At 44.3% G+C, this 12644-nt stretch overlaps 1 protein-coding gene across 4 annotated transcripts in view; it reads right to left on the bottom strand.

Annotated features, from left to right (window-relative positions):
• Positions 1-12644, bottom strand: part of sptb (spectrin, beta, erythrocytic) — a 38907-nt gene that overhangs the window by 20181 nt on the left and 6082 nt on the right. For 2 of the 4 annotated variants that reach the window (XM_042071484.1, XM_042071485.1), the window contains exons 3-9: positions 4661-4812; positions 4241-4414; positions 2601-2698; positions 1963-2043; positions 1486-1601; positions 1095-1207; positions 686-873 (exon numbers count right to left, since the gene is read on the bottom strand). In XM_042071484.1, coding sequence (XP_041927418.1) covers positions 686-873; positions 1095-1207; positions 1486-1601; positions 1963-2043; positions 2601-2698; positions 4241-4414; positions 4661-4812 — 922 coding nt within the window. Of the gene's footprint in view, positions 1-685; positions 874-1094; positions 1208-1485; positions 1602-1962; positions 2044-2600; positions 2699-4240; positions 4415-4660; positions 4813-10967; positions 11593-12644 lie in introns of those variants that run through there. The other 2 variants (XM_042071487.1, XM_042071486.1) reach the window with 2 other exon arrangements.

Raw genomic sequence — 12644 nt, 5'->3', positions numbered from 1 at the left:
GTTCCACTGCAAACTTCCAACTGCTTATTGTCAAGTTAGTATGATTTACAACTAATCTTATTCACTTACAGTATTTTATACAGAATAACAAATGCTTATATTCATGACATATTTATTTCTGTTAAAATAGGTATTGTGCATTTGCACAATTGGTCAATGGAAATGGAAATCATGGAAATACTGTACAATCAATAATACAAGACTGAATATGGAAGTCACTTCACTGTTCTAAAGTGTCATTTTTCCGAAATACCAGCTGATGTATTCAGCAATTGTGTGTCTCAAGAACCAGGAGTTGAAGACATTTGCTTTGACAACACAGTGATAGATTAATTCACGAAATTGTCTTCCCAGACTGATCAAAGGGTAGGTTCACTGGCATAACACTTTTTCGTTGTTGGCCTTGGTTCAGCAGTAGCACTCTAACAGAACGCTATTATTAGGTACTGTGTGAATCGTGAGCATCAAAATTTGCTTCACACTAATTAATTTACAGAAAAACCCTATTATATAGAACAATGATATATGAGTACACCCATACACACCACTAAATACAGACAAAAACAAATATATGTGACATTATTGTTTCAAACCAATTTATAATGATTACTGCAGGTTTAAACATTTTCAAGGTGTATTGACGATGCTGAGCCCTGTGGTCTTTTCAGAGGGTTAGTTGTCTTACTTGGGTGGTTTCTCCACGGTGCGGTAGGTGTTAAAGGCCTGCAGCTGCTGCTGGACGCCACTCAGGGAGTTGGCCAACTTGCGGTTGTTCAGGACGACGATGGTCTCCTCGATCCAGATCAGCAGGTCTGAAGCCAGGGTGTCATACTTGTCTATCATCTTCTCTGTTTCAATAGCGTGATCCAGGACCTGTGAGCAAACAGAATGAAATGAGGATAAATCAATCTTACAGTAAACCAAGATAATGATAGATAGACAGATACAGCCACCATCTTTTGAAAAGTAACTAGTTTGAACTTAAAGAAAGAAAGAAAAAAAAGGGGGAGACCGAGGGCACCAGCCACTCCACATTATATACCACCTTACAGGTAGAATGTTACATAATGCCTTCCTCACTGTCCGAGCCTCACCTTTCCGACTCTCTTTCCCTCCACAGCCAGAGCCTTCATCTTGGAGAAGTAGTGGTAGAAGGCCACAACATACGTGATGATGGACTTCTCATCCGGATTCTCTGTGAACACATCTGAAGTAGAGGGAGGACCAGGTCAAATCTATGTTACTTTTACAAACAATGGTACTTTCCTATAGGACTGCTGTAAGTGCTAACACAGTGATGTGCAATATGTAGCAGATACAAAAACATTGGAGGTACAGGAATTCCATGAATGTGTCAAGTGTGTATTTCACAAACATGCAAGTATTATAAACGTGCATTATACAAAGTCCAGGCGAATTAAATAGACGTTGTAAAAAAATAAGTTCCAGAGTGGAGGAATATTGGTAAGAGAGATGGTGACTTGCCTTCGGGGTCCAGGAGTTTGGTGACACCCAGCTTCTGCTCGGCTACATTGAAGGCATGCTGGAGGTTGTGTGTGGGGTTGGACTTCTGCAGCTTCACATATTCCACCAGGTCTGGCCTGTACAGAGATAAAGAGAGCGAAGAGAAAGAGAGAGAAAGAGAGAGAGAAGGGAGAGAGTGAGGAGAGAGAGAAAGAGAGTGAGAAGGGAGAGAAGGAGAGAGAGAGAGAAAGAGAGTGAGAGAGAAAGAGAGTAAGGAAAGAGGAGAGAAAGAAAGAGAGGAGGGAGAGAAAGAGAGTGAGAAGGGAGAGAGAGAGAGAGAGTGAGAGAGAAAGAGAGAGAAAGAGAGTGAGAAGAGAAAGAGGGAGAGAGAGAGAGAGAGAGAGAGGGAGTGAGTGAGTAAGATGTAGACTGGACTGTTTGTCTCAGAATCTAAGGCTTAGATTATGTCTTTTCTTCTTGCAATGACGCAATACGCACCTGTGCTTGTGAATGAGGGCATTGAAGGCCATACCATCCTTCCAGCTGGTGGTGAAGTTGGTGATATTCACATTCGGGTACCTGAAAGAAAAAAGGGAGCATCTGTGAGCTTAGAAAACAAAAATAATGTAATTGTTATTATGTTTACACAACATTGATATTACTTTGCATGCATATTTAATTTGCTAATGCATGTTTCTTTAATAACATTAGGATGATCATTTCTCTGTGTCTGACAGGCTTGTGCAAAATTCCAGAATTGGATTGAAATTGACTCTCAAATTCCAATTCAATTCTTGAATTTCACTTGCATCTCAATTGAGGTAACAAACAGGAAGCAGAATTGCAATTCGAATTGTGCACAACCCTGGTGTCTGAGTCAGGGTCGTTGAATCACATCATTAGTGACACTGAGCAAGGTCAGTCTATGTGAGATTGTCAGTGTAATAGACTGTGTGTGTGTGTGTGTGTGTGTGTGTGTGTGTGTGTGTGTGTGTGTGTGTGTGTGTGTGTGTGTGTGTGTGTGTGTGTGTGTGTGTGTGTGTGTGTGATGTGAGACTGTTGTGTGTGTTAGTGTAATAGCCTGTGTGTGAGAGCTGATCAGTGTCTATCGATCCGGTCCGGTGGTCCCTCCCTACCCAGCCGTCTTCATCTGGCACCACAGGAGCAGCGCGTCCTTGGCCGAGTACGTCTCTCTCTGGTCGGCCTGGCCCGTCTCCACGATGATGTCCTGGATCTGTGCATGCCGGCAAACATAAACAAAATGAGAGGACAAATCAAAACACTGCATTACATTGCGTCTCCTGTCACAACTCGGACCTGAAGACTATGGAGGGCTGTGTCAAACAAGGGGCCAGCAAGAGTCTCTACTGCCACAAGAGCCATACTGAACTGGAATTGATTTTTTTTTTATTTCTGGTATTATGTTAGTTGGCCACTAGTGGTGTCTTCCTTTACTGTAGTGTTTCTATAGTCTGGCTGAAAGGTAGAAGACCAATGCAACAATGTGTAACAATGTCATCATATCAAGCCCACCATGAATATAAGGCACTAATGAAGTATGTGTAAATCGATATGTAATTTAGAACTATAAATAGAAGCAAAAGAGTAAGAACTCACAAAACTGCCTGTGATTAAAAAGCCATGTATTGTTGGGGGAGGGATTTAGTGTAACTGTTTTAGTTCCTAGGCCTGTTGAAGTTGGAGTGAGACCACTGAGTGACTCATTAGCGTGTCTCTCCACAAAAACATTTACCCAATTAATAACCCTGCTAATTATCCAAGGCTGTTAGTTTCCCACACGTTCACCCTTTAATTAGAGCATGTGATTCACACAGTAAGATCATCTCTGGGGGGACTCGGAGACATTGAAAGCTATATTTAGAACTCCTCTCTTTCTCCTGAATTTATTTTCTTTTTCTTTCTGTCTGTAGTTTGTACATCACTTGCTGGACGGGATATGAGAAGGAGAAAAAGAGCAGTCAACTGCCTCCCTTGCCTTTCCTATTTGGAGGGACTGAATAATGCAAGAGACCATATTGTTTGAACTAGCGCCGCTAAAAATACCTAAGGCTGTCAAATCAAAAAGATTAAAAATAAATATTCCCACCGTCGTCAGGAAAGTCAACATAAAAGACATAGTTCAGATTCACACAATTGTACACAGAAGAACACAATGCAAAACACTGAACATATCACATGTGAAACTTTAAAGACAGTGTTCTGGCATTTATCTGATATAAGTGACAGTGATTTAAAAAAAATCACCTGCATCTGGGTACCAAGAGTTTATACATTTCATGAAGATTTAGAGTCTGGCAGCCTAATTTGCAATAAAACTGAGGCTCAGTTTTGAAAGCAATGGTATCCAGTCTTACTGTACAGCACATGTGGTGTTATAGAGGAACTCAAAATAAATATTCTGTATATCTGCATATTCTGTACATTTGAAGACTAGGAGTGTACTGTGCTGTGTAAAATAAATTAGTTTCTGATTGTTTTAGTCATTATATAGCTGCTAGAATTGCACATTAGCTGCTGCTAGTATAGGACATAGGATACTACAAGTGTAATTAGGTACTTAGGAATTTAGGTTACTATCGATACTATTACTACTACTAGTATATCACACCCAACATTACTGGTGCTATTACTAGTTTACCACATACAGTGTGTATACATACTACAGCTAATACTACTACTGTACTGTGATAATGCAAGTATAACACATAGGTATGTGCTAATGTTTGTGTAACAGGCCTACAGGTGGGCTACTGACCTGGAAGCGGAGGATGATGGTCCAGATGAGGCCCAGGATGAGACGGTGGTTGCCGTCGACGATGTCGTGTGAGCCCATGTTCTCCAGGTGAACCCGCTGCTCTCGGAGGAACTGGAGTGCCTTGTCCACATTCTCCAGACAGTGGATACGCATCCGGCCCTTGGTGGGCTTGGGCTGTACACACACACACACACACACACACACACACACACACACACACACACACACACACACACACACACACACACACACAGAGAAACTAGGTTTACCATTCCGTCTTTAAACCATACTGACATTATTTTCTTGGTGCAAAATAAATAAGAATAAATTAAAGATAAATAAGAGAGAAAGGGCATAAGAGAGAAAAGACACTGTATCTTAGTGCAAATGCACACACTTACTGTACACACGCTAACTTACCAGTCGTTCTCCCGAGAGGACCTCCAGTAGTTTGATGAGCATGCGTCCATCCCTGAGGTCCAAGTAGAGGTCTGAGATTCGGCAGGACACCCTGGCCAAGATGGAGTTCACCCACTTAGTGAAGGTCTTCTTCTGCACTGCCTCACGTTCATCTACAAGACACACACAAAACAACCTTCAGAGCCATAAACACACACACAAACACACACACAAACTCACTCTCTCTCTCTCTCTCTCTCTCTCTCTCTCTCTCTCTCTCTCTCTCATCCAAGAGTCAAGACATAAACAAACAAATATATCCACAGACACACCAAAGCGGGTGGAAAAGTGTGTCAAATCAGAAACGATGCTATTGGGACACTTTGGATTATATGCAGATAACTGACTCCTGGGCATCCACAGTGCAGCACAGCAAAACAATACAACACATCAGTGTACCATTCCCCTGCTCTTTTCTTTAGGGCAGGTATTTCATAACTCGCACAAGAATATGTACAGCACAAGAAGATATATAAAATGCCACTGAAAAGCCATTACTGAACTGTGAAGTAGAACTTGATGGAAATGTCCCACTGGTCAAAAAAAGTTTGTGTGTCTACATATTTTTCCAGACACTGAAAGCAGTGTTTCCCACAGAATTGAATTCTATTTGTGGTGGTAGGTTTGCAGAATCAACATGAATGCAACAGTTTTTAACAAATTAGCGCAGCGTGGTTATGATGCTAACCAGATTTAAGCACAATTTAGTACAACCTGGAAAATCATTATGTGGTGGTCAATATTGACATTGTGGTGGGCCGCCACAAATAAGTCAATGTATGGTAAACACTGGAAAGCTAGATGTTCAGTAAACCAAGCATGCACTAGGCTACATCTACTCCCAGTGACTGAGGACAGCGGAGGGAGATTAGGAGGGAGGGAGGGAGGCTGCTATATAAAGATGGCTGCTCCGCCCCACCCCTCTGCCCTGTCTCAACCCCACTACAAAAACAGACCTGTCACACTCAATACAGCACACCGTCATCAGTGTAAGGGTGATCTTGGCGCATGTATTTGTGTGTGTGTGTGTGTGTGTGTGTGTGTGTGTGTGTGTGTTTATGTGTATGTTTGAACGTCTGTGTGTGTACATACATTTGATTGTACACATTAGCTCCATGTCTGAAATGCTTATGTAGGCAGTAGGCACTATGTTTGCAGTTTTTTAAACTGAGTCTGTCTTGTGTGTGTGTGTGTGTGGGGGGTGGGGGTGGGGGGGTCCAGTGCGTTGTATGTGTGTCCACAAATCTGATTGTACAAATATAGCTCCATGTCTGAAGTGCTTACTTAGGCTCCGTGTTTGTAATGGTTTTAAACTGTGTCTCTGTGCATGTGTACAGGTACATGTGTGTGTGTGTGTGTGTGTGTCCACAAATATGATTGCATATGTTAGCTCCATGTCTGAAGTGCTTACATAGGCACCATGTTTGTTAAGTTTTCAAACTGTTTCTCTGTGTGTGTCTGTAAGGGTGAGTACTGTATATGAGTGTGCTTGAATGTGTCCACAAATATGATTGCACATGTTAGCTCCATGTCTGAAGTGCTTTGTGAGGTTTTTAAACCGTGTGTGTGCACAAGTGTGGGTGAGTGAAAGTGTGTGTGTTGTTTTCTAGTAGGCTTGTGTGTGTTTCTCCTTGACTTCATTCTTATGGTAGACTGAGCCATGTTTATCCCTTGTCCACCCAAAAAAAGAGTGCAAAATACTGCATGCTTAATGACTGCCACTATAAATGATTCAGGCATCAGGGGGCAGGAAAGAGAGAGAGAGAGTGGAGGAGAGAGTGAGAGAAGGGAAGTGTGTGAAAGACAGAGCACAGGAGCGAGGGATAGAGGTAGAAGGGAGGAAATGAAAATACATTGGGCACTACAGTGGAAGATTGAAGGCATGGGAAAACATGGGGAAAGAGGGAGAGTTAGAGAAAGAAAGAGAGAGGTCCATTTGAAGCTGTTGCAAGCATCCCCATGGAGAGTTCCAATTCACTATCCCCTTTCCCCCTGTAAACTTGTGTAACATCTCTCTTTACCAGCAAACGCTGTCCTTTGTGCTCCAAAACCTAGCCCTGGCATGCCTGGTCTCATCAGCATGAACCTGGGTTTCATGTCACCAGAAGGAACTTAGGGTCCCTGAATAAATCATGCTTTGTCCTGTTCCTACCGTGGGATTGAAGAACAACTACAGCACGCGAAACCTCTCTAAGCCATGACGATCGCCGGCGAATGAAAAAATCATAAAAGTTAAAGCATGCAAATCATGTTGAAGCGCATGTAAATGACACAGGAGTGAGGGCCGCACCAAAGGGAAAGCTAGTCAAGCCGAAACATGTCACTACAGCTCACATCAAGTTCATCTAGCAAAGAAATACATAAAGTGTATAAAATAAAGGTATACATTGATTGTATAAGGACGCACATGGACATCGACACATGCACAGATACCACAGCAAATAATATGTTTTATTCAATGCTAACTTACAGTTTCATGACCTACTTCATCGTTGTGTAACAACATTACAGTCCCCAGTTGGGTTGACACAATAAGTGCACACACATCAACACAATAAGGAAATGAGGTAGGCCGTTGTTCATCTGGCTTGCTACAGCAGAGAACAGCCATGTTTTCTTTTGCTGTCCCCGGGCCAGTGTTATCTCCTGTCATATTTTGCTTTGCTGTGAAATCACAACTGCTCAGTGTCAATGTCCCACATCTCACTTTCAGGGGTTCAAGAGTTTCAGATGTTGCGGAACCATTGCAATACTAGACTGAACCAACTGAAATCCAAAATGGATTAAAAGACACTATGTACCGTTAATTTCCCAACAATTAGCCGCGGCTTATACATTGATTTTGCAAAATTTCTTCAGCTATGAGGTTAATACACGGGGGCAGTTAAAATGGTATTAATATGGTTTTGTTTCTTTTAACTTGCATAGGCTAAATCACTGTCCTGCGGCTTATACACAATGTGGCTAATACACAGGAAATTACTGTAATGTCTATGCATTTTTGTCTGTAACTTGACTGTAACTTTTTTATGTCTATGTTGTACTTTAAGAAATAACTTTTCTTGGATATCTGGATTTTCTAGCTGATTAGGTGTGTGTTTGTGTGTGACTGTTTCTGTTGTGTGTTGCCGACAGATCTCCTAGAAGGTAGGGATGTCTTGCACTGTCACTGTCACAGACTGGTGTCTTACTAGTCCTGACCATTGTCAAGGAGTGATCCCAAGAGAACATATACACACACACACACACACACACACACACACACACACACACACACAGTACGCACACATAGCAGCTCTGTGTATGGCAGGACCGGCCCGACTAAACTCTCTCTCTGTTTCACATGCCTGGCCCGCACTGATCTCCCCTCCACGCGCTTTCCACTCCACCGACAGCCGCCTCAATTATTCATGCTGATGGATTTTCCCTGTACGGCACGCGGCCCGTTCACTCCTCTGCCCCCAGCCCCTCTCCTCCCCTCTCTGTCCCTACATCCAGTGTCTTACCGCCACTAGTCTGCCTGGCTTGCCTGCAGCTGGTCTTAGTCATGGCACGCGGCATGGGGTGCCAGAAGCAGAGGGTGACCGAGAGGCGCTGGTGGCTACATGCTAGCTAGCGTTTACAAGAGCAGCACCAGAGGGGTAGGGGGTTGGGGGGTGGCAGCTTGGGTAAAACGACAAGCCAGCTCACAGTCACATGCTGGGGCAGGGGGATGAATAAGCTCCATGAGCCTGCTGGGGTGGGGAGCAGGCACATCCCTACATGACGAGACATGACCTGCTGCCTGAGATGCCCATTAGCCATTCATATGGCACTGATAGGCCAAACAGAATGTATGGGATACTATGTAGGGGGGATGCAATACAGCTGTCCTACATTATAGGATCTCACTGATTCTCCCCAAAGCATTTGTATGGTTTTAACAATAAAAAAAAAAACATATGGAATCTGCCTTACATGAGACATACATATTACATTTCAGTGGTAACTGATATGTTTTTTGGTGGCATACCTGCCAGGATATGTCTAGAAAAGGCTAGAGAAGAAGACTAACGCAGCATTTCAGCCTGGGACAACCACTCTTCAGCTTCCAGTGTCTACACACAGGCTCTCGCTAAACATCTAATAGCTTGGAAAACCATTAATTTCATTTCAGTCTGAAAGCATACAGTACCTGACAACTGGAGTCTGAAACAATATAACATCATCTAAGGCTGGGAAAACTGTCAGGTTCTGAGCTATGAATAGATAATTACATGAAGCAACTGAGCTGGGAGGTAGAAAATTCCTTCGTGGCTTCACAGCTATATAAAAAAAGATGTAGGACCATTTCTTTGCTGAGTATTTTTTAAATAAAACCAATTGAAACAAACAAACAAACAAGGTCACTTGGATGTCATTACGGACATTTTTGAGTGGCTTAAGTCAACATCCTAGCTTCCTAGTTTTAGCTTGACCAGGAAGGGACCTGGGGCATCTAATTATTTTGAGTTGTTGGCAAGCAGCTGGTGCTGTTGGCTATTACAGTACCCAGAAGCTCATTCCCTTGTCATAAACTCAACACTCACACACAACCTTAAGGCACAAACAAGGACAAAGTGAATAGATACTTATAATACTTGCCTGACACTCAAAGTAAAAACAGTAAACACAACCCTGAGATCACATATAAAACTTGCAATAGAAAGTAAAATCTTTTTAATGTGTTCCAGCATGAGGCTTTTAACAGCTCATGACTTTGAAAAACAAATTTAATTAAAAGACTAAATCCAGACTTGGATGCTTTGCTGTGGACACCGAAGGGCCACATGTTTACACCTACAAATGGCTGATTTAATGCCTATATAAAAGATTAAAGCCTTATTGAAAGGACACACTTTCTATAAACATCAACCAGCTCCAGGCCACTGAGGGGAGCTGAAATGTCAGCATTCTAACTGTATCAGGTGATTGTGACAGTAACACTGTATATATGGGCTACGCCTTACACATCACAAACACACACACACACACACACACCTCACACATTTTTCCATGGTGCCATTCCTCTCTCTCTCTCTCTCTCTCTCTCTCTCTCTCTCTCTCTCTCTCTCTCTCTCTGCTCACCTCACCCCCTGTTCTAATGCCATGCTGATCTGCCAAGTCCCTGGCAGGAGTTCTCCATGACACACACAGATGCACAGTGACAGACAAACTAGCTTAAACAAGAGCGATAATGAGAGTCTGAAAACTGTTAGCCTGAAGGCTAACCTACTTCTGGAGCTAAATTAATGTTAGTCAAGACATGTGCTGATCACTCACGGGCCTAGACAGCTGAAAGGCCTGTTTGGAGATTTAAGGGTGAACAATGGTGATGTTTCTCTAAGGAGAAAATGGTTAATGGAACATGGTTTAGTAAGATGTTATAAAGGCCTCCAACTTTTCTTCTATAAGTTATATTTGTCTTCATCTGGTCACCTAAGAACCTCACAACCTAAAGAAAACTGTCTAGAACCTTCCCCAAATCACTTTTTCTTTTTCTTTCATATAGTTTTTCTTATAACACCTGTTTAGTTATGTGTGACAAACTGCACATCAAATTTTGAGAGACAAGAGAAAATGAGAATAACAGAATAAAACTTGTACCATTAATTTCATCCGCTCTCCTCATCAATAAGTAAAGAAATGGATAAAAAAAGAGGCCAGCGTTGGGTTCCTCTGAATGGCACTCAGAAGAAGGAAAAACCCACGACACAAACCTTTTTCAGTTTGTGCCATTAATTATTCAGAGGAAACTCTGCGAACAATTGGGACACAGCCACTGCTTTCAGGAGAAATATATAAATAAAAGCAACACATTAAATAAGAGGAAAAGCGACCACTACAGAGGTAGGCACGACATGTCCAACTAATACACCCCCCCCCCCCCACCATACACACAAAAGTACACACACTGACTCTAACACTCCTTTTCACCAACACAGATGTCCACAGCCAACTCAACAGACATGTGGGATAACTATGTAAAAGCTCAAAAGCCAAGTTTTAAGCTCAATATCAATTTATCTGTCTGTCTGTCTCTCTGTCTGTCAATATCCTCAAGAGATACTGTAACTGCACAGCTGTACCCTGTCAAAAACTCCTTCTCTCTTATTCTCTCTCTCTCTTTCTGTCTCTTAATCCTTCATGTTCAATCCATCCTTAGGGCTCCATGAGAATCCAGTCTCCAGAGTTGGCCTTCCGGTACCCCCCTAACCCCCCCCCCCCACCCCCACCCCCAGCCCTGTACCTTGCAGCTGCCGGAACCTTCCATCCAGCACAGAGTTGAAGTAGATGTTAGAGGCGCTGTAGCTGAGCCAGCGCGCACGCCTCATGCTGTGGGAGGACGAGGAGGAGGTGGAGGAGGCGCAGCGGCTGCCCCGTGAGGGCGACGGGTGGTGCCGGGCTCTGTGGGTGTACGAGGAAGACGAGGACGACGTAGACGAGATGGGCGAGAGCACGAGTCCCACGGGGGCGCCGTTGCTCGTGGGCACGGCCAGCATGGTCGTCCCGTTCCTCTCCGGTAGGTACTCGGGCTCCACTCTGGGGTACCCTCCTCCTCCGCTACCGCCGCCTGGACGAACCCCGCGTCTCCCCTGGTGCTGGTGCGCCCGGTGGACCGGCGGGGTGCTTCTGCTCCGGCTGCCGCTGCCCGAGACGCCCGTGGCCCGCATCGAGGCTTCCTTGGCGGGTGCATAAGCCCGGCCGGCCTGGATGCCCAGAGACGTGGGGGGGTTGTTCCGGACGGCGACGCTGCTGCTGCTACTGGTGTCCTTGCTGCTCTTGAGGCTGATCTTGACCTCCCTGAGTCGTGGCTGGCTGACGGGGGTGGCACGCAGCAAACACGGGCTGCTCATCCTGCCGGCTCACGCTGGAGCTAGAGCTCACTACAGCTGGAGCGAGGGAGGGAGCAAGAGAGAGAGAAAGAGAGAGAGAGAGAGAGAGAGAGACAGAGCGCTACACGGCACCGGGATGCACGTTCCCCTCTGCTCTCTCCCACTGCTCCCCCTCTCTCTCTCTTCCTCTCTCCGTCTCTGCTCCCCCTCTCTCTCTCTTCCTCTCTCCGTCTCTCCTCCCTCTCCTCTCTCTCTTGTATTCCCTATCCTGTCTCTCTCTGTTGCTCTCCCTCTTTTCTTCCTCTCTTTCCTGCCTCTATATCCCAAGCTATATTCCCTCTCTCTCTCTTGCTCTCGCTGTCTCTTCACTTAGGGCTGAGATGCTGCACACGATTCAGAGTGGTCCTCCCGCACCCCAGCCATGCATAGCAGATGCTGCTCCGCTCCACTCCGCACACAACAGTGCGTCTGACAAGGCGCCCCTAATAGGCGTGACGTTATAAAGGGGGAAGAGCGAGCTTGCTGACTCACAAATGAACAGAGGTAGGTAGCTAAGTGTGTTCATGTGCGTGTGTGTGTGTGTGTCTGTATTTGTATGTGTGAGAGTATATAAGGTTTGTGTTATAGTATGAGCAATGAGTGTGTTGATGACTTTTATTGTTCTGTGCTGTATGTGTGAGGACATGCAAGCCTGTCTCTCGAAAACAATCCCAACAGATCGTTGCTAGCAATAAATCAGCAATGATGGGAAAGTTATGTTTCCCTCTCTCACACATACGCGCACACACACAATCTCACAAACGTATGCACTCTTAGAGACATGCACTCACACAGGCATACACACAAAAAAACACACTCCTCCCTCTACCTAATCTTTCTGATTAGATTACAGGAGCATCAACTCATCAGCCCAGCAGAGCTCTCACTCTCTCTCTCTCTCTCTTTCTCCCTGCGTCTGTGTTTTTTTTTAATGCAGCTAAATTACAGTAGCATCACAGAGTGAAATGATACAGTGTACAACCACTCATCTTCCTCTTACAGACAGACCATATTAAGAGGCACACTGTCTGTGCTGCTTATGTGCTCACAAA

Source organism: Alosa sapidissima, chromosome 19 (genome assembly GCF_018492685.1).
Source record: "Alosa sapidissima isolate fAloSap1 chromosome 19, fAloSap1.pri, whole genome shotgun sequence".
Lineage (NCBI taxonomy): Eukaryota > Metazoa > Chordata > Actinopteri > Clupeiformes > Clupeidae > Alosa > Alosa sapidissima.
This window is presented reverse-complemented; position numbering and strand designations above follow the sequence as displayed.